Source organism: Salvelinus namaycush, chromosome 35, assembly GCF_016432855.1.
Source record: "Salvelinus namaycush isolate Seneca chromosome 35, SaNama_1.0, whole genome shotgun sequence".
Lineage (NCBI taxonomy): Eukaryota > Metazoa > Chordata > Actinopteri > Salmoniformes > Salmonidae > Salvelinus > Salvelinus namaycush.
This window is the reverse complement of record NC_052341.1, coordinates 23,270,189-23,296,192: the sequence shown is the minus strand read 5'-3', so window position 1 is coordinate 23,296,192 and position 26,004 is coordinate 23,270,189. Positions and strand designations below refer to the sequence as shown.

The window sequence follows — 26,004 nt, the reverse complement described above, 5'->3', positions numbered from 1 at the left end:
GAATGACAATTATATTATCCCTTATAACTTTTAAGCAATTAGCATAATGCGTACAGTACATTTATTTTAATTTCAGTAGCTAAATAAGGAGGTAGGCATATCAGTTCCAGCTAAAATTTGGATTGGAATCAGTCTCGCAGCAATAGATGTCCGCGGGCAGGTTTCCTGCTTGCTCTTGCGTCAACATTCCATACGGAACGTTTGGAACAAAGCGCCTGGTAGGCTACACAACACCACCGCTGGGAAACGATAGTTTCTCGAAATGTACACAAAAAGATGACTGCTAAGTGGTAGTCCCCGTTCTCCTGCATACTTGTTTTGATTTTGCAAGTTAACGTGGCGGTTTGTTGGAGAGAAGAACGTCAAGGAAAGTTTAGCTAGCTAGCTGGCTAATTTTAGCTAGCTAACTTTAGCTTTCTGGCTTATCCTCCATCGACACGGAAATTGGAACATTTTCATTTTTACCAGTTGTCGCTAGCGAACGTTTTGACATTTTCATATATGTTTAGTTAATGACAGTAAATGTGTGTGTGTGAGAGAGATGTTCACACTAACTTTAGAAAACATTGTCATGTCAACATTGTGTCATGCTAACTGAGTGTGAGTGAGATGGTTGATAAATATACAGTGCCTTCAGAGTATTCAGACCCGTTAACTTTTTCCACATTTCGTTACAGCCTTAATCTGAAATTGATTAAATAGTTCCCCCCCTCATCAATCTACGCACAATACCCATAATGACAAAGCAAAAACTGGTTTTCTGAAACGTTTGCGACTATTAAAATATGTAATATCACATTTACATACAGTACCAGTCAAAAGTTGACACACCTAGTCACTCCATGGTTTTTCTTTATTTTAACTATTTTCTACATTGTAGAATAATAGTGAAAACATCAAAACTATGACATAACACATATGGAATCATGTAGTAACCAAAAAAAGTGTTCAACAAATCCAAATATATCTTATATTTGAGATTCTTCAAAGAAGCCACCCTTTGCCTTGACAGCTTTGCACACGTTTGCCATTCTCTCAACCAATTTCACCTGAAATGCTTCTCCAACAGTCTTGAAGTAGTTCCCACGTATGCTGAGCACTTGTTGGCTGCTTTTCCTCACTCTGCAGTCCAACTCATCCCAAACCATCTCAATTGGGTTGAGGTTGGGTGATTGTGGAGGCCAGGTCATCTGATTCAGCACTCCATCACTCTCCTTGGTCAAATAGCCCTTACACAGCCTGGAAGTGTGTTTTGGGTTCTTGTCCTGTTGAAAAATAAATGATAGTCCCACTAAGCGCAAACCAGATGGGATGGCGTATCGCTACAGAATCCTGTGGTAGACATGCTGGTTAAGTGTGCCTTGAATTCTAAATAAATCACTGATAGTGTCACCAGCAAAGCACCTCCCACACCACCTCCTCCATGCTTCACGGTGGGAATCACACATGCAGAGATCATCCGTTCACCCACACCGCGGTTGGAACCAAACATCTAAAATTTGGACTCATCAGACCAAAGGACAGATTTCCACTGGTCTATTGTCCATTGCTCGTGTTTCTTGGCTGAAGCAAGTCACTTCTAATTGGTGTCCTTTAGTAGTGGTTTCTTTGCAGCAATTCAACCACGAAGGCCTGATTCACACAGTCTCTACTGAACAGTTGTTCTGAGATGTGTCTGTTACTTGAACTCTGTGAAACATTTATTTGGGATGCAATCTGAGGTGCAGGACTCCAATCAAGTTGTAAAAGCATCAATGATGACCAATGGAAACAGGATGCACCGGAGCTCAATTTTGAGTCTTGTAGCAAAGGGTCTGAATAGTTATACCTTATTTACACGTTTTTCTTTTTTAATTAGCAAACATTTTTAAAAACCTGTTTTTGCTTTGTCATTATGGGTTATTGTGTGTAGATTGATGAGGAAAAACATTTATTTAATCAATTTTAGAATAAGGATGTAATATAACAAAATGTAGAAAAGGGGAAGGGGTCTGAATACTTTCCGAATGCACTGTATAGGAAGTGTGTGTGTGTGTAACATTTTACACTAGCCTACTTCTTGAAATGTCTACCCCCAATATGGTTGTGAAGATTTTCTTGATTCATCAGGGACCCTTGTATTTGTGTATTTTGACAATAAGATACATTTAGCCTAATCCTGCTCCCCCTCAACATTCCTTAAGTTACAATTTTTAACTGCCTTGTTCAATTTGATTCTCTTTTTTTGCAGGAATCTTCTAGCTTGGATGGAAGGATGGACGTGTGAACAAAGGGAAGAAGTACAGAAGTTATTCAGTCAGCTGACTAAGAAATGTAAATAGCCTATGTTTTTCTCTATCTATGTCTGCCTGCCAGATTGCTGAAGGGAAACATAGTCAATGCTAGGCTAAGTCTAATTTAGTAATGGTTTATCATGATTTGTCTATGTCTCTACACTTCCTGAAACATGTCAATGACCTGATGCATGGTCTCTACAGCAGTGCTTGTCCACCCACTCAGTTACCCATTCTGCCAGATCCCAGGGAAAGGAGAGAGCAACACCACCATTCCTTAAATCCATAGTCAAGTTGTGCAAAATGTATTTTTTTCTTCTGTTTGATACTCAATGTGTATTGATTCCTACTAGCCAGCTTTGTAAGGAGGTAGGTTTGTACTAGCTATGCTGATGATCATTGATGTTTTTTCTCTGCAACTGGATTCCCCAAGAGACATGCTATTCAGCTGCCCTTGATTGCCTGATCTTACTCATAGCACTTTTTTTCCTATCTAGAACCTAAAAGGGTTCATCGTCTGTCCCCATAGGAGAACCTTTTGAAGAAGCCATTTTGGTTCCATGTAGAATTCCTTTGGTTTCCATGTAGCACCCTTTCCACAGAGGGTTCTACCTGGAACCCAAAATAGTTCTATGGGGACAGCCGAAGAACCCCTTTTTCTAAGTTTAGTGTAAGTAAATCCAATTGAAATAGCACTGCTTCTAAAAGTAAGTTTGTAAAGCAAATAAAACCCTATTTTAACTCGCCTTTTCTTTTCAGGTGCAAAACCCTTGTCCTGATTCAGAAGACACCTCCCTTGGTGAGTCAAGTAAAGTTTCTCCCATTTTTCTCCCTGATGCTCACTCAGACACGTGTGCAGTTGCAGAGAAGAGAAAGAGATTTGCCAATTACACCCATTTCTAACAATGGGTGTTGCAGGAATGATATGTCTCTTTAATGCCTCTTTACACACACTTTAATTTTTGCAGTTACCTTTGTTGGGGGAACATATATATATATCTCTTTTTTTAAATGCATCTTTTATTTAACTAGGCAAGTCAGTTAAGAACAAATTCTTATTTACAATGGACGGCCAAACCGGACGACGCTGGGGCAATTGTGTGCCGCCCTATGGGACTCCCAATCACGGCCGGTTGTTATACAGCCTGGATTCGAACCAGGGTGTCTGAGATGCAGTGCCTTAGAAGGCTGTGCCACTCGGGAGCCCATTATGGAGCGGTGTGTTTATAAAAAGTTGTTGAATATGACAAAATGTATTAGGATTAAGGAAAACTTTATCATATAGAGGTGAGTAAAAACGTTATTATGCAACAACTGTCTAATTTTAATATCTTTATAAAATGTTTCAGATTGATGACCATTGAATTAATGTCCCACTTCAATATGAAGGGACAGAGGAGCAAACATGCCTTTGTTACCACTGGTGTGTGATCCATTGTAGTTGGTAAGTAAATGTGAGCAGTTTGACATGGTCTATTGACATAGAATCTATAAAACGTCTCATTGTCTGACTGTTAAAGATATTTTACTCTGTGTTCCTGTTCTGTCGTGTCCTGCATATTCACATTAGGCCAATCTTACATTTAGTATTTTTTTATGCTTACATTGAGTGTCATGAAAAGCCAGAAAATGCAAGAAGTTGATGTGTTGTGGGCCCTCGGAAAGTCCTAAAATATGCCCCTGACCTCCGTGGTAGAGGAGGACACAAACTATGTAAGGAGTAAGTTGCTCTTTTTTGAAGACATCTCTACGCTAGTAATACCATGGAAATACTTTGGACATGTTTTTAGCCAGCTGAGTCCACAAAGTTTCTTCAGGAATGTCGTTTTCAAGTTCTTTTAACATCTCAAATTGATACATTTGTAATGCACTAATTCTCTTCACTGCAAATCTGACCGGTCACACAACTCTTATGAATAAAATAAAACAATCTGCCTTTATGTACTATGTGTCCCAGTGTTCGTGCATGTAATGTCTGTGGGTGAATGAAACAATTACTGTGTGCAAATTTGGAAAAAATGGTGATGCAGATTTGTTTTATGCCGTTGCTTTATTTATTTTAAATGTAATAATATGTTGCAGATTTAAACTTTAATTGGTGACAATGGAAACAAATAGAAATGTAATGAACAATGTTTTCAATATCCAACTTGATGTTTTCAATATCCAATACTTTTTACATTAGTCAGGTGGTCATTACCAGGTTATGATGAGGTCCTAACTATGACCAGTAGGCTACATAATTTAGCACATAATATAGTGGTCAGAATTATCTAGTTATCTAGTCTAGTTTAAAAAATGCGAAGAATACATTTCCTTTAACTTTTGTAACTTATAGTTTTTCCTGGGATTTCACGTGAAGAGGAATAGCAGCCAGGCTTGCGTAAGAAGCTACATATTAGGCCATTCATTAGCAAAAAAATATATATTGTGCAATAAATTTAAAAAAGTTATGAAATGGCAGATCTGTGCACTCGCTCTACAGTCCCGGACACGTAAAGGTCCACTACTAATTAGGCCTACGTTTTAGAGAAGAACATTATTCTACCTAGGCTACAACAACACAGTGCAATGATGAAAGTATTGTTATCAAGTGAGTAGCCTACACAATTATTTTCTAGGGCTTTAAACTCTGGTGATATACGTTAACTTGAATAACCCCCATAATTGATAAAGCTTTTTAGGGACGAGAAAATCATCAATACCTAGACTATAACACAATGCAATCATTTTTCTTCTGATGAGTAAAGCATTCTATTCTAGGCGGTAAACTGCAGTGAATGCCATTTCAATAACCGCTAAAAAGCCTTGCGTTTTGAATGCACGTTTCTTTCCGAAATAATAATAATCTAGCCAAGGCCTGATTAGGTAACCATTTGGAGCAGTACTGGGTATTTTATCAACAGTTTACAAGGTGTAGAAAGGCACATTAGCAGTGGCGCACAGTGTGTATTTTGTCATGTGTTGGCGTTAACTGACAGGCCATCAGAAAATACAGCCTTCTCAGGCACTGTTTGTTACGGATCATCATTCTCCCCAGTCGTCCTATAATTAATGTGGTCACCAATATGCTCAGACATGCCCAATTACTCAGGAAAGCTTAACATGCGCTTCCAACCCTCGGAGGAGCATCGGGCACTTAGAACGCTTCAATATAAACGCGTATTTGATTGATTGTCAGAGGGACAAAAAAACGCTCCAAACTATATCTCTCGTTACCGTTCTCCACTCTTTTTGTAGTTATTGTTGTAGTGTGAACGCTAATGTTCACTTGAATTAGTTTTTTTTGCGTTATAGTTATCGTCCTTGGTATGGACCGCCCTTTAGTCGGGAGTTATCACACGATAATCCTCAAGTTCTCGTGCCTTATTGCAACAGGTCCCGATAATCATCATTATCATCATACATTTATTTCTTTTTTTTACAGATAGGCCTACCTAACAGGCTGACTACACCGCTCGCGTTGCGTGCGCGAGTGTTGCAAAATAAATGTAGGAATCTATGTTATTCAATTATTGCACCCACACTGTGCGTGCCAACGAGCTTCTGCGTTGCCAAGGGCTAAAATAGAAATCAGTTATATTTCTGACGCAGATCGCGCTGCAAGTCCTGCCTCTCCCATTTCCTCATTGGTTTATAGAAGCAGGTACTCACGTGCCATCTCCTCATTGGTTATACCCACGTGGGTGACTGAAAGACAAACGAGGTCAGTGGCGGTAATGCACCTAATTTATGAAAGTTGCCAATCACAATATACAGTCAAGAGAAGAAAAGGACTGGAAGGAAGAGAGATGACTATAAACGATTCGGTTGACCGTTTTATGTGTGGATTAATTGGCGGAGTAGAGGACCTTGTACATTTCAGGTAAAATAACAACTCAATGTTTATATCTCAGAACAAATTAGCTAGCAACAGCAAGCAAGCTAAATAGGACAAATTAGCTAGCAAGTGCAAGCTAACTAGCTAAATTGCCATAAAATGTTTAATGCTTTTCGACCAGTCCCCAAATTAATATAATTGGTTCAGAGTTTGTTTTGATATTTTAACCTGCGTGTCGTGATCACGTTTGGTGTGGGGGGGACAAAATAAATGTATGCACGATGGTGTAACACAGCAATAATGTAATGTTAGTAAGAGGGATATGCATCTTTCACATGATTTGCGACGGCCATAAAGAGCTCTGGCACGTCATCCTAGTTAACAGCTGGAAAAGAAAGAGCAGACTACAGAAATGTTTGTAGTTGATATGGCCTACTAATTTTCTAAATTAAGGGCTGCAAGCACCATTTGAGCCACGACTTAAGCTACTGAAACAGGTGCGTCTTTTTCATCAATATCACTTCAACGTTTACTCCAGCTTCAACAGGGTATTTGTTATTCCCTTTATAAAATGGGAGCTGAGACACAGTAAAGACAAAAAAAGCTCTGGCTCGCTTGTCAAAGATAACAAACGTTTCTAGTTGTGGTCAATCAAACACTCCCTAATTTCTGACCAGAAATGAGTCAGAACTGGGCTAGTAACTAACTACCAAAGAATATCAACAAATGTACACATGCGTCTACAAGCGGCTCTGCTCCGATCTAAAATGCATATCTAGGCTACTCTTCGATCATGGGTGATGGAAGAAAAACCGCTCCTGCCCTTGAAATAGAACAAGGCTTCTCCGATGGGCTCCTAAGCCTACAACACAATCATCAACTCAGTCGGTGTTAGATTTGGGGGGTTTTGCACTGAAAGGGGCTTTTATGTTGATTCAATCCTAATTTCCAAAGTTGATAGAAGATTGTATCGGGTTTAAAGCCAGGAAAAACAGTGTACATTTTAGTGAAGTTAAATCGTGTGCGTCTCTGAGCAGGCAATTCTGTTTCGGTTGGCCGCAGACCCCAGGTTGAGTACCCCTGGTATGTCAACGCTTTATGGGTACATAATCACGAATGGACATAGGTGGAATTCGACCAACCCTAGTACTACTAGCTATCTATAGCAGTTAATCATTATTTACACCCCTCAAATGCAACTCTAGACCTCGAAGCCAGTTCCACTGCACGTTTTCATTGTTCCCCTCTAATTAGGGACCGATTTAGACCTGGGACACCAGGTGTGTGCAATTAATTATCAGGTAGAACATAAAACCAGCAGGCTCTGGACCTCATAGGCTAAGAGTTGAGTGGCCATGATTTAGATCGCAGCATTATAAATGTAACAGTCTTGACCATATAACGGCTGATGGTCGCAATCTACAAATTTCACACCAAGTTTGTATTGTGTCCGTGTCTTAAACACGGTTTTCTGTTTGTGTACTCACCGACCAACTCATTGGGATCCTTCCTCTCTGCTTCTGGGATGTCCTGAAGAGAGAGAACACAGAGAAGGGGGGGGGGGGGGGGGGTTGAACGTCAGTCAAAGAACCATGCACGGTCCTGGATGTGAGGGTCAATATGGCCAGGCAACATAACATAATTACCCCAATTATACCACTCGTTAACAGTTAGAATAGGGTAATAGCAGCGGAATGGTCTGCAATAAGATATTAGTTTGTCAGCCACGGTGATGCGACAGGTAGGCTAAAATTGAATGAGGTTTCCTGATTATTTAAACTGCTTTATTTTTTGGGAAAAATGTATATAAAAAACAGTCGTTTGGCATAAGATTGCCTTCATGGTATCATGGCAAACATGTGGCTACAGGAGTTTCAGGACATTCTTGTAAAAGCAGGGGCTTGGCAGGAGGTGGGGTGATGTGAGCTGCTTAGAAAATATGGCCTGTCCTCGCCAGAACTGTGGGCATAACACAGGTTCAGCCACAGAAACAGTGCTCCTATTCACTGGCAATGGAACACACACACACACACACACACACACACACACACACACTGCCACCCAGTCACCTAGCAACTGCATGGACACATCCAAGAATTGTCTTGAAGAGGGCAGAGGGCCAAACTAAGTAGAACAATGGGAGGAGCGAGGAAGGGGAGGAAGGATACAGTGCAGACATGGCTTACCAGAGGTTCTTTTGAACCACTGAATGAATTTTCATTTCACTGTAATGAATGACAGATTGACAGCCTCACGACTCCTTATTGTGAGAGGTATTGATGCGTTTGAACTGTCTGTTCACACAGCTCAGACACCCATACTTACACCACAAGACATGCCATTAGAGTTCTCTTCAGTCCCAAAGTCCAGAACAGAGGCCCGGAAAATCACAATACTACACTGAACAAAAATATAAAACGCAACACGTAAAGTGTGTTGGTCCCATGTTTCATGAGCTGAAATAAAAAAATCCCCCAAAAATGTTACATGCGCACAAAAAGCATATTTCTCTTAATTTATTTAATTTGACAGATTTCCTTATATGAACTGTAACTCAGTAAAATCCGTGAAATTGTTGCATGTTGCGGTTATATTTTTGTTCAGTACACGGAGCCATGAACACATTGAACTCTTCCACATCAGGTAATTCAAGCTAGCACAGTAAAATCTGAGTAAAGAGAAAAAAAAGAAGAAAAAAACACATGGCACAATGTGGACTGTGAAGATGCATCATTTTTGTATATCTTCACAGTCCACCCCACCTCAGAACATCCTGCAGTTGAAGAAGTGGATGTGAAGGTCCTGGGCTGGCATGGCTACACGTTGTCTGCGGTTGAGGCCGGTTGGACGTACTGCCAAATTCTCTAAAACAAATGTTGGAGGTGGCTTCTGGTAGAGAAATGAACATTAAATTCTTTGGCAACAGCTCTGGTGGACATTCCTGCAGTCAGCATGCCAATTGCACGCTCCCCCAAAACTTGATATCTGTAGCATTGTGTTGTGTGACAAAAGGGCACATTTTAGAGTAGCTTTTTATTGTCCCCAGCACAAGGTCCACCTGTGTAATGATCATGCTGTTTAATCAGTTTCTTGATATGCCACACCTGTCAGGTGGATGGATTATCTTGACAAAGGAGAAACAGGGATGTTAAAAAATGTGTGCACAGCATTTTAGAGAAATAAGCTTTTTGTGCGTATGGAACATTTCTGGGATATTTTATTTCAGCTCATGAAACATGGGACCAACACTTTACATGTTCAGTTTATATATTTTTGTTCAGTGTAAAACAATACAACAGGGATGTTATGCATTATAGAAATGTACAATATTACAACACATAAAAAAATGTACGTAGTATGTATTGTAATATAGTACCTTTTATACTGTACATTTGTAATGGTGGAGCATTGTACATTTCTATAATGCACAACGTCCTGTGACTACTTACACAAGCAGTAATGCTACTGGCACATAACATAGGCAGTACACTATAGTACATCGTTTCTCAACTTTTACTGTACCAATGAAATATAGTCCTAGTCCTTTTTTAACAAGCTCGTGATTTAGACAAATACAACATGTAAAAACACCACTGGAGATACAACTCAACACTATAACTGTGCCTCTTGCCTCTGTTGTGCAGCCTGTCTCTGCAACTCCACTGCTGTCACTCTGTCTTTAAAATGTGCAGTTTTGTCACACAACACAATGCCACAGATGTCTCAAGTTTTGGGGGAGCGTGCAATTAGCATGCTGACTGCAGGAATGTCCACCAGAGCGGTTGCCAGAGAATGTAATGTTAATTTCTTTACTATAAGCAGCCTCTGTCATTTTAGAGAATTTGTCAGTATGTCCAAACGGCCACACAACCGCAGATCACGTGTATGACATCGTGTGGGTGAGCGGTTTGCTGATGTCAATGTTGTGAACAGAGTGCCCCATGGTGGCGGTGGGGTTATGCAATGGGCAGGCATATGCTAAGGACAACGAACACAATTGCATTTTATTGATGGCAATTTGAATGCACAGAGATACCGTGACGAGATCCTGAGGCCCATTGTCGTGCCATTCATCTGCTGCCATCACCTCATGTTTCAGCATAATGCACAGCCCCATGTCGCAAGGATCTGAAAATGTCCCAGTTCTTCCATGGCCTGCATATTCACCAGACATGTCACCCATTGAGCATGTTTGGGGTGCTCTGTACTGACGTATACAGCAGCTTGTTCCAGTTTCTGCCAATATCCAGCAACGTCACACTGCCATTGAAGAGGAGTGGGACAACATTCCACAGCCTGATCTATGCAAAGGAAATGTGTCGTGATGCATGAGGCTAATGATGGTTACACCAGATACTGACTGGTTATCTGATCCTAGGTATCTGGGACCAATAGATGCATTTCTGTATTCCCAGTCATGTGAAATCCATAGATTAGGACTGAATGAATTTCATTTGACTGATTTCCTTACATGAACTATAACTCAGTAAAATCTTTGAAATTGATGCACTTCAAATTTATATTGCTGTTCAGTATATTTGCACTACCGTTCAAAAGTTTGGGGTCGCTTAGAAATTCTTGTTGAAAGGAAAGCACATTTTTTTGTCCATTAAAATAACATCAAATTGATCAGAAATACAGTGTAGACATGGTTAATGTTGTAAATGACTATTGTAGCTGGAAACGGCTGATTTTTAATGGAATATCTACATAGGCGTACAGAGGCCCATTATCAGCAACCATCACTCCTCTGTTCCAATGGCACGTTGTGTTAGCTAATCCAAGTTTATCATTTTAAAAGGCTAATTGATCATTAGAAAAACATTTAGCAATTATGTCAGCACAGCTGAAAACTCTGATCAATTTGATGTTATTTTAAATGGACAAAAAATTTGCTTTTCTTTCAAAAACAAGGACATTTCTAAGTGACCCATAACTTTTGAACGGTAATGTAGGTACACTATTGTTTTGTTGTGATGTGTTGTCTTGATCCCGGTTGGAGCCCAGGGAGAGTAGCGGCTCTCTTGGCAGCAGTTAATGGGGTTCCTAATAAAATACTAAAATACTTTCAGCCAGAGAGAGAATTACAGCAACAGAACAGCGTGGACAAACGGCCATTATTCTGGGTTACTGCGTCTTCACTATGGGCCAAACACAGGTCAAGGGGGTAGAGAGAGGGCAAGAGACACAATCAAACAAACCCCTCCTCTCAACCCTTACCCCACTCTGTCCCTGACACGATCAAGAGCCAAAATGTGATAACCAGGGCACGGACACATTTGGTGACAACCCCTCCGCCCATCGCTTTCTCACTGAAAAAGGGGAGAGGCCGTGTTGGTTCTATGGTTCTTCCCGTCTGTGGCATTAGCCCAAGCCCACCCCAAGCCATTCAAAAGAAAGCAGGCCACAATGAAAGTATCCCAACATCTCCATTACGTTATATAAATGAATCACCTCTATAAATCCATTCCATTATTACTGTTATATGACACAAAAGTACATCTATAACTCAGATATGGCATTTTAAGTCTTTCTCTATGAAAAAATAAATTATGAAATCCAATCTAATCAAAGCCATTGCATTTTCAGGCCATAAGTGAAAACAGTAGATGGATAAATCATGCCTGTGCAACCAACCAAGCTATTACTCAATAGTTTGGCTAAGAGTTGGAGACGAGTTTGAAAGAACTGCTACACGTTTAACTCCCCTAGATTACAGTAAGCAATGTTTAACTTTCACACGAGAGCTTTCTACTACATAGCTCTTACAAACACTAGCCTCGTCTAAACCAACTCTATATGACTAGAAAAAGACATAGGACAGGGCCTGTTGCACCTCAACGCAGTCGAAACAAAATTAGCATATAGATAACGAGTTCAGCTCTTAGGACAAAGTGGGGGTCAATGGTGTGTCTGACGAGGCATAACTCATAATAAATAGTGGGACTCTGGTGTATAGGGCAGCAGTAGCAAAATATAAACCAAACTCACGAGAGTGGGAATATAGTAGTAGTAGCCAGTGAAAACACACCCGATTACGGTTTTTGGCAGGTTCTGGATCAGTTTACCGCAACTCTACCTCTCTGACAGACACAAATGCACACAACATCTCACCAGTCCTCCACCTCTCTACCTGATCCCCCCCATGTTGTGAAATGCTATAGTTCTGCAGACATATTGCATTCATGGCCTGATCATAGAGTTGCTAATTGTCAGACCCACACAGGATACTATGGCATTATGTGGCCCAAGCTCTGTAATGATTGTTTGTTTGAGCAGCATCAAGCCCTCCTGACCTGCATCAATCACTGTTCCAACTCAAACACTGACTGCTGCACTATCAGGGTGGGGCTGGCTAAGGGTACAACCCTGCTCGTCTGAACCTCACTATTCAAAAAGGTATGCACCTTTAAATGCCACATCTTGATCAAGCTTGTTCTTATTGGTGCGGATTTAACATGATAACTATAATTCAAAGTTTATATGCAAAGGTTTTTCATCAGTGTGCACAACCAAGCTATACTTAACTTGAAATAATGGATGTTGTTTATGCCGCTCTATACAAGTATCGGTGAATGGAGACAAAACATTATAGCTCAACACTACCACCTAGTGGCACTACCATCATTTTAACAAAATCCTTGCCTTTCTTTGCACCCCCAGAGACAATATTGGTTAGCCCCATGAACCCCTAACAAACATTTCACAAGTACAAACCATACCAAAACCAGGGGGGGTTAAAATACCTTATAATCATCTGTGTCTCCACCCTCATCAGACTCTTCCATGTCCTATGAAGACAAGAATGCAAATGGTTAACATCCCTGAGCGACCACACACACTCATACGTGCACCGCTGACAAATACCTCTAGCAGGGTGCTGTGGGAAAGAGACCGACTAAATTGGAAAGAAAAAGAGAACTGACCGAGTTACGGGAGCTCTCCCCACTGTCCTCGTCTCCGGATGCCTTGTCGTCGCCATCCTCAATCCGGCTAATGTCGTCCTCTCCGTAGGCAGCAGACACCAGGCCTACTCCATGGCCCTCTGCAGAATGACAGAGCTTGGTTATCAGGTTGGAAACATAGCAGCATTCAGTTGCCGGCTTCCTGACCTAATATCAAGCTGAGATTGGTTAGCCTCTATTCTTTCACATGTTCGTAATGTGTGTGCCTGGTATAACAAGTACCTATAATAACTTACTTTATTGGTTGGTCATTATGCCAAATAGATATTTTAGACAAACATATCTACAGGAAAGTAATATTGACCCGTTTTTTCCCCTGGCAATGCCTGTCTGATTTTACATCCTTGTGACATCCCTACCCTAAACCCTAAACCCTAACCTTACCATAACCCTTACCTAACCGTAACTATTTTAAAATGTCAACTTCAAAGTGGGTTAGGGACGTCCCAAGGACCCCCGGATAGCAAATAAAATTTGACTTGTCACATACGCCGAATACAACAAGTGTAGACTTTACTGTGAAATGTTTACTTACGAGCCCTTCCCAACAATGCAGTTAAAAAGTAGGAAACATTTGCTGAAAATAAAAAAAGCTACTAATAACAATAACATAACGAGACTATATAATACAAGGAGTGATGTACTGGGCCATATGCACTACCCTGTCGGTCAGATGCCAAGCAGTTGCCATGCCAAGCAGTGATGCAGCCAGGTAAGGTGCTCTCAATACTGCAGCTGTAGAACTTTGAGGATCTGAGGGCCCATGCCAAATCTTTTCAGCCTCCTGAGGGGGGAGAGGCATTGTCATACCCTCTTCACGACTGTGTTGGTGTGTTTGGACCATGTTAGGTCCTTAGTGATGTGGACACAGGAACTTGAAGCTCTCGACCAGCTCCCTACAGCCCTGTGGGGGTGTGCTCGGCCCTCCCTTTCCCGCAGTCCACGATCAGCTCCTTTGTCTTGCTGGCGTTGAGGGAGAGGTTGTTGTCCTGGCACCACACTGCCAGGTCTCTGACCTCCTTTCTATAGGCGGTTTCATCGTCATCTGTAATCAGGTCTACCACCGCCGTGTTGTCACCAAACTTAATGATGGTGTTGCGCAGCTAAGCAGTCGTGGGTAAACATGGAGTACAGGAGTGGATTAAGCACGTACACCTGAGGGCCCCGTGTTGTGTCAGCGTGGCGGATGTGTTACCTACCCTCACCACCTGGGGGCGGCCTGTCAGGAAGCCCAGGATCCAGTTGCAGAGGGAGGTGTTCAATCCCAGGGTCCTTAGCTTAGTGATGAGCTTAGAGGGCACTATGGTGTTGAACGTTGAGCTGTAGTCAATGAACAGCATTATCACATAGGTGTTCCTTTTCTCCAGGTGAGAAAGGGCAGGATGGAGTGCAATACAGATTGCGTCATCAGTGGCTCTATTGGGGCGGTATGCGAATTGGAGTGGGTCCAGGATGATGGTGTTGATGTGAGCCATGACCAGACTTTCAAAGCGTTTCATGGCTACAGATGTGAGTGCTACGGGGCAATAGTCATTTAGACAGCTAACCTTGGCATTCTTGGACACAGGGACTATAGTGGTCTGCTTGAAACATGTAGGTATTACAGACGGTCAGGGATTCCCCGCACTGAAAACGTCTGTATCGGTCCGCCAGTATAGCACTAGTAAAAGCACAGTGCACTACTTTTGTGAACAAATTTAAAGTAAATGTAGTTGAGTGTTTACCAGCATTTGTAATTTGACTCTGATCATTTTAAGTACAAAACAGTTAATCTGATAATACTTCTGTAATATAAATATAGTTGATTGATATGTTTTCCAGTTTCTTGAAATACTTTGCAAATGGAACTTATTTCTATGTGAAAACTGAAATGGTCTATTCATTCCTTTTTCTATTTTAGTAGATGCTCTTATGCAGAGCAACTTACAGTAGTGAGCGCATAACTTTTCATACTGGTCCCCAGTGGGAATCGAACCCACAACCCTAGCATTGCAAGCACCATTCTCTACCAACTGAGCCACATCGTCACATCACAAATCACGTGATGTATCAATGTACTCAATTACTGTATTGTGCATTGTGTTTCTTCATGGTGATGGCAAATCTACAGTTAAACCTAGATGACAATACAGTAACGTTACGTTAGCCTTATTCTACAATGAAATAAATACAAAATCCTTAATCTATACGCAATACCCCATAATAACAAAGCGAAAACAGGTTGACATGTTTGCAAATGTATTAAAAGTTTTTAAAAAACAAATACCTTTACATAAGTATTCAGACCCTTTGCTATGAGACTAAAAATTGAGCTCAAGTGCATCCTGTTTCCATTGAACATCAATGTTTCTACAACTTGATTACAGTCCACCTGTGGTAAATTCAATTGATTGGACATTTGGAACCACCAAGACTGAGCAATCTGGGGAGAAGGACCTTGGTCAGGGAGGTGACCAAGAACCCGATGGTCACTCTGACAGAGCTCCAGAGTTCCTCTGAGGAGATGGGAGAACCTTCAACAAGGACAACCATCTCTGCAGCACTCCACCCATTAGGCCTTTATGGTAGTGGCCAGACAGAAGACACTCCTTAGTTAAAGGCGCGACAGCCCGCTTGGAGTTTGCCAAAAGACACCTAAAGGACTCTCAGACCATGAGAAACAAGAGTCGCTGGTCTGATGAAACCATCTCTGGAGAGACCTGAAAGTAGCTGTGCAGCAACACTCCTCATCCAACCTGACAGAACTTGAGAGGATCTGTAGAGAAGAAATGGGAGAAACTCCCCAAATACAGACGTGACAAGCTTGTAGCGTCATACCCAAGCAGAATCGAGGCTGTAATCGCTGCCAACGGTGCTTCAACAAAGTACTGAGTAAAGGGTCAGAATACTGATGTAGATAATCCATTTCTGTGAGTCATTATGGGTTAGTGTGTGTAGATTGACGAGGGGGAAAAATGTCATCAATTTTAGAGTAAGGCTGTAATGTAACACAAATGTGGAAAAAGTAATGGGGTCTAAATACTTTCCAAACGCACTGTACATTAAATGGTTTGTAAGGATGGTAAATAAATACTGAACAAAAAGTAGTTTTCCATGTTATTTGATCAAGAATAATATTACATTTGATGTGGATGTTGTGTCTTTGCCCGTAACTTTGCACCTTTTGATGTAAATGTTTGAGAACAGGTTTTTTGTTCGTTCTTTCTGGATTCCATTAAAATGACAATCGCAGAGAATAGGACAGGGCAACAACTCTTACAATTCCAACTATTGAATCCTGCAAGACACTGTTCTTCATTATAGAACTATCTGTTTTGCCTAAGTGGAGATGATGAATTTATTTTTGCCCACACTCACTTTCAGCATTTGTCAATTTCCACACTGTGCCATGCAGCATACGAGCAAAAAAAAATCTAGGCCTAGTTAATTGAACTGTTGGAGTCATGGAAATATGATAATTTTTCAAATGTTATAGTTGGAACATAGTGGGCAGCAACTTGAATACATTGTTGTTTGACATGACAACAAATTAATAAGCCAGTGAGAAATGATTGACAGGGTAAGAACCAAAGTTTGTCAGTGTTTCCAGGTGACCCTAATTAGATGTTGCATTACATATTTTCATACTTCATGTAGCTAGCTAGCCAGCCAGCCAACATATTCATGCTTTGCCTATTCCTCTCTGATAAGATGTTGCAAACATGCATACCTTGGCCTACACCAGCACTGGTACCAGGCAGTATTAGCTAACTATATACGTTTGCTCTGACTCTTAGTACATTTAGCAAGCTAGCTAGCCTGCTAACTTGCGATTAGCATTAGCGGCGAACACATTATTTTAGCAACACCTTGCTAAGAAAAGACAAACTAGCAACCAGTAGTTTGCAGACCGTAAGATACAGAAACAACGTGTAATTATAGAACTCTTGTGGAAAGCAGCATGTCACCAACATTCTTGCATCCATCTGACCATTTGGAGTGAACGGCAAAGAAGTGCTCCTGACTCAGTGGACGCGCAACTGCTCTCTCCTTGAGTGACAGGGCTTATTGTGGTTAGCAGCATGCAGCAGCAAGAGTGGGAGAGAGATGACTCAAGAAGCAAACTATAAAAACTGACATTATATGCACTGGAGATGCGTATCACATTTAACAAATCAAACATTGAAACACCATTATAGAAGGTCAGGTAAAAACTCAAATCGGTCCGTGCATCAATACCGGTATATAGTAAAATGCGGTATACCGCCCAGCCCTGGTCAGGGAGAGATTTAAAATATCAGTAAAGACACTTGCCAGCTGGTCTGTGCATGCTACGAGTACACATCCTGGTAATCTGTCTGGCCCTGCAGCCTTGAGAATGGTAACCTGTTTAAAAGGTCTTACTCGCATCGGCTATGGAGTGTGATAACACAGTAGTCTGGAACAGCTGGTGCTCTCATGCATGGTTCAGTGTTGCTAGCATCGAAGCGCGCTTGGAAGGCATTTAGCTCATCTGGTAGGCTTGCAGCTGGCTTTCCCTTTGTAACATGCCAACAACAAACACTGACACTACAAAAGTATAACTGAACAAATTATGAAAGAGGAGCATTAGAATTTTGAATTCTGAAAAGTGGAGTGCGGACGAGGTGAAAAAATTGTTGTATATCAACAATGACAAGCCACCGGGGTCTGACAACTTGGATGGAAAATTACTGAGGATAATAATGGACGATATTGCCACTCCTATTTACCATATCTTCTAAGCCTACAATGAACTGTGTGCCCTCAGGCCTGGAGAGAAGCAAGTCATTCCGCTATCCAAGAATAGTAAAGCCCCCCTTACTGGTTCAAATAGCCGACCAAATCAACCTGTTACCAACCTGTAGTAAACTTTTGGAAAAATGGTGTTTGACCAGATACAATGCTATATTACATTAAACAAATTGAGACTTTCAGCACGCATATACGAAAGAACATTCAACATGCAAGGCACTTACACAAATAACTGACGATTGGTTGACAGAAATTGACAATAAAAAAGATTGTGGGGGCTGTTTTGTTAGACCTCAGTGCAGCTTTTGACATCATCGATCATAGTCTGTTGCTGGAGAAACGTATGTGTTGTGGATAAAGAGTTACCTGTCGAACAGAACACAGAGGGTGTTCTTTAATGGAATCCTGTCTAACATAATCCAGGTAGAATCAGGAATTCCCCAGGGCAGCTGTCTAGGTGACTTTTTCAATCTTTATTAACAGCTACTACAGCGAGTGAAATGACTTCACTTAAAGAGCTGCAGTTTCAGAATGGGTGGCAAGACATAAATTGGTCCTAAACATTTCAAAAACTAAAAAGTATTTGGGACAATTCATTGGCTAAACCCTAGTTCTCAACTAAATCATGTAAGGAGTAATGTGGAAATTGAGCAAGTTGAGGTGACTAAACAGCTTGGAGTAACCCTGGGTTGATGCAACAGTAGCTAAAATGGGGAGAAATCTGTCCATAATAAAGCGCTGCTCAGCCTACTTACCAACATCAACAAGGCATGCCCTACAGGCCCTAGTTATGTCACACGTGGACTACTGTCAAGTCATGTGGTCAGGTGCCACAAAGAGGGACTTTGGGGAAAATTGTAATTTTTCTAAAATAGGGCAGCAAGACTGGCCCTTAAATGTACACAGAGAGCTTACATTAATAATATGCATGTCAATCTCTCATGACTCAAAGTAGAGGAGAGATTGACTTCATCACTACTTGGTTTTGTAAGAAGTATTGACATGCTGAATGCACCGTTTAAACTATCAGCACACAGTTCGGACACCCATGCATACCCCACAAGACATGCCACCAGAGGTCTCTTCACAGTGCTAAATGGAGCCATGGCTACATGAAACTATTCCATATCAGGTAACTGATGCAAGCAGTAGAATCAGATTTAAAAAACAAAAATACACCTTAGGGAACAGCAGGGACTGTGATGGGACACACAAAATCCGTGTGTGTATATTGCAGATACATTCATAGTATTCAGACTCCTTGACTTTTTCCACATTGTTACGTTACAGCCGTATTCTAAAATGGATTAAATAGTTCTATAACTGTTGGAATTTTTTGCTAAATTTATTATAAATAAACTGAAATATCAAATTTACATAAGTATTCAGATCTTTTCCTCTGTACTTTGTTGAAGCACTGAGTCTTCTTGGGTATGACGCTACAAGCTTGGCACAACTGTATTTGGGGAGTTTCTCGCATTCTTCTCAGCAGATCCTTTCGAGCTCTATCAGGTTGGATGGGGAGCGTCGCTGCACAGCTATTTTCAGGTCTCTCCAGAGATGTTCGATCGGGTTTAAGTCCAGGCTCTGGCTGGGCCACTCAAGAATTTTCAGAGACTTGTCCTGAAGCCACTACTGCATTGTCTCGGCTGTGGCCTTAGGGTTGTTGTCCTGTTGGAAGGTGAACCTTCTCCCCAGTCTGAGGTCATGAGCACTCCGGAGCAGGTTTTCATCAAGTATCTCTTTGTACTTTGCTCAGTTCATCTTTCTCTTGATCCTGACAAGACTCCCAGTCCCTGCAGCTGAAAACATCCCCACAGCATGATGCTGCCACCACAAAGCTTCACCGTATGGATGGTTCCAGGTTTCCTCCAGATGTGACACTTGGCATTCAGGACAAAGAGTGCAATCTTGGTTTCATCAGACCAGATAATCTTGTTTCTCATGGTCTGAGAGTCTTTGGGTGCCTTTTGCCAAACTCCAAGTGGGCTGTCAAATCAAATCACATTTTATTTGTCACATACACATGGTTAGCAGATGTTAATGCGAGTGTAGCGAAATGCTTCTGCTTCTAGTTCCGACAATGCAGTAATAACCAACGAGTAATCTAACCTAAGAATTCCACAACTACTACCTTATACACAAGTGTAAAGGGATAAAGAATATGTACATAAAGATATATAAATGAGTGATGGTACAGAACGGCATAGGAAAGATGCAGTAGATGGTATAGAGTACAGTATATACATATGAGATGAGTAATGTAGGGTATGTAAACATTATATTAAGTGGCATTGTTTAAAGTGGCTAGTGATACATTTTTACATACATTTCCATCAATTCCCATTATTAAAGTGGCTGGAGTTGAGTCAGTATGTTGGCAGCGGCCAGTAAATGTTAGTGGTGGCTGTTTAACAGTCTGATGGCCTTGAGATAGAAGCTGTTTTTCAGTCTCTCGGTCCCTGCTTTGATGCACCTGTACTGACCTCGCCTTCTGGATGATAGCGGGGTGAACAGGCAGTGGCTCGGGTGGTTGTTGTCCTTGATGGTCTTTATGGCCTTCCTGTGACATCGGGTGGTGTAGGTGTCCTGGAGGGCAGGTAGTTTGCCCCCGGTGATGCGTTGTGCAGACCTCACTACCCTCTGGAGAGCCTTACGGTTGTGGGCGGAGCAGTTGCCGTACCAGGCGGTGATACAGCCCGACAGGATGCTCTCGATTGTGCATCTGTAGAAGTTTGTGAGTGCTTTTGGTGACAAGCCGAATTTCTTCAGCCCCCTGAGGTTGAAGAGGCGCTGCTGCGCCTTCTTCACAACGCTGTCTGTGTGGGTGGACTAATTCAGTTTGTCCGTGAGGTGTACACCGAGGAACTTAAAACTTACTACCCTCTCCACTACTGTCCCGTCGATGTGGATAGGGGGGGTGCTCCCTCTGCTGTTTCCTGAAGTCCACAATCATCTCCTTTGTTTTGTTGACGTTGAGTGTGAGGTTATTTTCCTGACACCACACTCCGAGGGCCCTCACCTCCTCCCTGTAGGCCGTCTCGTCATTGTTGGTAATCAAGCCTACCACTGTAGTGTCGTCCGCAAACTTGATGATTGAGTTGGAGGCGTGCATGGCCACGCAGTCGTGCCTATTAATGAGGAGTGGCTTCTTTCTGGCCACTCTACCACAAAGGCCTAATTGGTGGAGTGCTGCAGAGATGGTTGTCCTTCTGGAAGGTTCTCCCATCTCCACAGAGGAACTCCGGAGCTCTGTCAGAGTGACCTCCCTGACCAAGGTCCTTCTCCCCCGATTTCTCAGTTTGGCCGGGCGGCCAGCTCTAGGAAGAGTCTTGGTTGTTCCAAACTTCTTCCATTTACGAATGATGGAGGCCACTGTGTTCTTGGGTACCTTCAATGCTACAGAAATGTTTTGGTACTTTTCCCCATATCTGTGCCTTGACAAAATCCTGAGCTCAAGTTCGAGTCTCATAGCAAAGGGGGTGAATACTTATGTAAATAAGGCATTAAAAAAAATAAATGTTTTAATACTCAAATCGGTCCGTGCATTTTAATAAATGTTTGCAAATTTCTAAAAATCTGTTTTCACTTTGTCCTTATGGGGTATTGTGTGTAGATTTAGAGGGGGGAAAAGAATTGTATCCATTATAGAATAATGCTGTAATGTAACTAAATGTGAAAAAAGGGAAAGGGTCTGAATACTTTCCAAATGCACTGTATGTGGTAGTAGAGTAGTGGCCTGAGAGCACACACTTGATGTGCTGTGAAAAGTGTTATGAAATGTAATATTTGTTATTGTATATAACTGCCTTAATGTTGCTGGACCCCAGGAAGAGTAGCTGTTGCCTTGGCTTACAGTTTGGTACCTTCAACACATCAATACCTCACACAAAGACAAATAGTGATGCAGTCAATCTCTTCCCAACTTTGAACCAGGAGAGACTGACACTTTTCCTCCATCTACATTTAAGTGTGAAACGTGCTGCTTTGTTCTGGACCAACTGCAATGTATTGTCAGAAGTTATTTATAAAAACATTTAATTTAAAATGTGTCCTTAATTGCCTCACTGTTGGCAACCGGTTTATAAAAGCAATAAGGCACCTCGGGGGTTTGTGGCATAAGGCCTATATACCACGGCTAAGGGCTGTATCCAGGCACTCCGCGTTGTGCATAAGAACAACCCTTAGCCGTGCTATTTTGGCCATATACCACACCCCCCTGGGTCTTAATGCTTAAGTACACCATTCCTGGGAGCTGAAAATATCCCAGTTCTTCCCTAGCCTGCATACTCAGACATGTCAACATTGTCAATCCAGAGCATCCCAAACATGCTCAGAGTGCTCCAGCTCCCGCCAATATCCAGCAACTTTGCACAGCCATTGAAGAGGAGTGGGACAACATTCCCCAGGCCACAATCAACAGCCTGATCAACTCTATGTGAAGGAAATGTGTCATGCTGCATGAGGCAAATGTTTGTCACAACAGATACTGACTGGTTCTGATCCACACCCCTACTTGGAAAAAAAGGTATATGTGACCAACAGATACATATCAGTATTCCCAGTCATGTGAAATCAATAGATTAGGGCCTAATACATTTATTTAAATTGACCGATTTCCTTATGAACTATAACTCAGTAAAATCTTTGAAATTGTTGCATGTTGCATTTATATTTGTGTTCAGTGTAGTATGGTCTACAGCGTATCATAAGGTATTCTAACTCAGGTGAGCAGAACCTCGAGACCACCTTAATATTAGAGATCGCACACCACCTGTTAACACAGAGATTCCCTCGTCCTTGTTCAGCCACTCAGTTCTTCAGATCACGTAGCTAGCTCGTCCAGTTTATTCTCCAGTGATTGCACGTTTGACAAGAGAACAGAGGGTAGAGGCGTTTTATCCACTCGTCGACGTAGTCTCGTCAGCAAGTTTCAATATTGCATGCGCCAGGTGATGGACAAACTAACAGTGAGAGCCATGCACAAAAACAGACATTTTGAAAACTCTGTTTAACAATAACCTGTCAATATTTTGCCTAAAATTTCCAGCGGCATAAGGACAAACATAGCGGACAACCGGTACAGTCAGTTTAGATATATAGATAAGTATACCTTCAAATTAGCATTTATTCAACATTCTGACTTGTAAAGCTGCCGCCATAGAATTAGGAATTTGAATACTACAATGGTCATTAACCCAATAATGGTCAGCCATGTTGGTCAGGGAGTTTGTCAACAATGCCTAAAATGAACATCCGCCAAATGAGCATAGATTTTGGAATTAAAACGAGTTTTAATGACGCCAACCTAAGTGTATGTAAACTTCCGACTTCAACTGTATATACACACACACACACTAGGGGTGAAACGGTTCACAAAACTCACGGTACGGTACAGTGGTGTCACGGCTCGGTACGGTTTCAATACATCGACAAAATAAATGCCTGAGAAATATGTCATTTGTATTTAGATTTTCCCTTTATTATAATAGTAAACATGGGTAGCTCGAATTCCCAGGAGCAGATGGAAACAAAGGGACAACAAAAAACAGCAGTGCCTGCCTTACAACATGAAATAAAATATTCATGTAAAACAGAACTTCAACAAGAGTGCATACTGTAGTCCAGCAGCATATCAAAATTAAGTCACATGGCAGTACCTTGAACAAAATAGGACCACTTGAGACTGGTTACTTGAATTTGTTAAAAACATTATCAGATTCTCAAGTGTTTCTTTAAGAAGATTAGTCTATCCACATTATCTACAGTGAGCACAGATCGGCTTAAAGTGACAATGTCAGCCGCTGTGGAGAATACCCTCTCGCTAGGAACAGAGGTCCCAGGCACAGCCAGGTAGCGCCTTGCTAACATGGCAACATGAGGGTATATTAACTCTTTGGTCTTCCACCATGTAAGTGGATCAGCATCCAGAGGAATACAGTCCAGTTCCCTGTAGGAGGTCACCTCCTCTATGACCTTGACCTTTGACTTGGTTCCCTGCTCCTGGGTTGTGAACAACTCCCCAAAAAGCTCAGCCATGCCAGACTTCTTTTCTGGAGGAGAACCCCTATCGTCTGTCGTCTCTGGAGAGGGATTGGCTCCTCTGGTATCTGTGGCTTGACCCTGCAGAATTAAATTAGATGATAATTGCTATCTCTGAAGTGGCTTTAAAAATATGATTTGTTAGAAATATATATCAGACACTATGACAATTTTTACTTTATAATTGTTAAATCACTAATTAATAAAACAATGTCACATTAACAAAATAAATACAATACCTGTATATTGGTCACAAGCTCTGCTGTGAAGTCATTGTAGACTCTCAGACGAGCAGCAGCATCCAGGTGCAGCAGAGACTTGAACCGGGGGTCCAAAGCGGTGCTCTTGTGTAACAAGTCTTGGACACCAGGGTCAGCATATCTAGGCTCCAGGTTAACTCTGATAGCAGTCTTGACATCCCTTACTGCCGGTTCATCTTCATCAGATGCCACCATTGATTTCAGCATCATTGTTTTCAGTGCAGTTCAGTGTTGACTGTTTTGAGAGGTTAGCACACTTTCCTCTGCACTCTTACATAATTTTCAGACAAAGTCCCAATATCTTTGACATTCTTCCTGACAGCTTGATCAGTCAGTGTAGAATACACCACAACTTTCTGCTCAAGGTTTCTCTCAACCATGTCATGGCTTGAATTCCATCTAGTAGGGACATCTTGGATTAGTTTGTGGTTTGGCAGCTTCAGCATCTCCTGTTTTGTCTTGAAAACATGTGCAGCAGTTGTGCTTTTACGAAAGAAGGATACCACTTTCCTGACCTTTGCTAGGAGGCGAGAGATTGGATTGACTGACATTGCTTTTTGAGATGCAGATTAATAACGTGAGCAAAGCATCCTATCTGTGGCCCCAATCCAGCTAGTGCAACTGCATTTGCAACATTTCTAGTGTTGTCAGTGGTCACAGGAATCGTTACATTAGTCCCCTCCAACTTCCACACTGCAACTACTTCCCTCAGCTCTTCCCCCAAGTTTACACTGGTGTGACGACTCTCAAGAGGACGTGTTTGAAGGACATGGCTTTTTATCTCCCACTCTGAATAAACGTTTTGTTTTCGAAATGATAGGTCATTAATATGTCAAATCCGGAAACTAAGGCTCGTATTTCTGTGTGTTTATTATATTATAATTAAGTCTATGATTTGATAGAGCAGTCTGACTGAGCGGTGGTAGGCAGCAGCAGGCTCGTAAGCATTCATTCAAACAGCACTTTCCTGCATTTGCCAGCAGCTCTTCAAGCATTGCGCTGTTTATGTTTTCAAGCCTATCAACTCTCCAGATTAGGCTGGCAATACTATAGTGCCTATAAGAACATCCAATAGTCAAAGGTATATGAAATAGAAATGGTAGAGAGAGAAATAGTCCTATAATTCCTATAATAACTACAATCTAAAACTCCTTCCCTGGAATATTGAAGACTCATGTTAAAAGGAACCACCAGCTTTCATATATTCTCATGTTCTGAGCAAGGAACTTAAACGTTACATGGCACATATTGCACTTTTAATTTCTTCTCCAACACTGTGTTTTGCATTATTTAAACCAAATTGAACATGTTTCATTATTTATGAGACTAAATTGATTTTATTTATGTATTATATTAAGTTAAAATAAAAGGGTTCATTCAGTATTGTTGTAATTGTCATTACTACAAATATTAAAATAATTAAATAAATAATAATAATAAAAAACACACACACAAAAAAAAACGTACGATTAATGGGTATCGGCTTTGTTGGTCCTCCAATTATCGGTGTTGAAAAATCATAATCGGTCGACCTCTACCCGAGGTGACTTACTGCTATTATAAACTGGTTACCAATGTAATTAGAGCAGTAAAAATAACTTGTCATACCCGTGGTATACGATCCGATATACCACGGCTGTCAGCCAATCAGCATTCAGGGCTCTAACCACCTAGATATATACAGTACCAGTCAAAAGTTGACACACCTACTCATTCAAGGGTTTTTCTTTATTTTAACTATTTTCTACATTGTAGAATAATAGTGAAGACATCAAAACTATGAAATAACACATGGAATCATGTAGTAATCACGAAAGTGTTAAATCAAAAATATATTTTATATTTGAGACTCTTCAAAGTAGCCACCCATTGCCTTGACAGCTTTGCACACT

The 26,004-nt window shown here is 41.3% G+C and overlaps 2 protein-coding genes across 2 annotated transcripts in view; both read right to left on the bottom strand.

Moving 5' to 3' along the window:
* LOC120029921 (SAP30-binding protein-like) overlaps window positions 1-26,004 on the bottom strand; it is a 43,646-nt gene that overhangs the window by 15,605 nt on the left and 2,037 nt on the right. Inside the window, exons 2-4 of the mRNA XM_038975231.1 lie at window positions 13,020-13,138; window positions 12,840-12,884; window positions 7,581-7,623 (exon numbers count right to left, since the gene is read on the bottom strand). Coding sequence (XP_038831159.1) covers window positions 7,581-7,623; window positions 12,840-12,884; window positions 13,020-13,138 — 207 coding nt within the window. The remainder of the gene's footprint in view (window positions 1-7,580; window positions 7,624-12,839; window positions 12,885-13,019; window positions 13,139-26,004) is intronic.
* Window positions 23,340-24,963, bottom strand: LOC120029922 (E3 SUMO-protein ligase ZBED1-like). Its single transcript, XM_038975232.1, has 2 exons — window positions 24,092-24,963; window positions 23,340-23,933 (listed from the first exon to the last, which is right to left on the bottom strand). Exons 1-2 carry the CDS (start codon window positions 24,320-24,322, stop codon window positions 23,526-23,528), a joined length of 639 nt encoding a protein of 212 aa, XP_038831160.1. The 5' UTR covers window positions 24,323-24,963; the 3' UTR covers window positions 23,340-23,525.

Coding starts and splice junctions, on each gene's coding strand:
- LOC120029922 (XM_038975232.1), bottom strand. CDS start 24,322: ATGATGCTGAAATCAATGGTGGCATCTGATGAAGATGAACCGGCAGTA. Junction 23,934..24,091: donor AGCTTGTGACCAATATACAG/GTATTGTATTTA, acceptor TTAATTCTGCAG/GGTCAAGCCACAGATACCAG.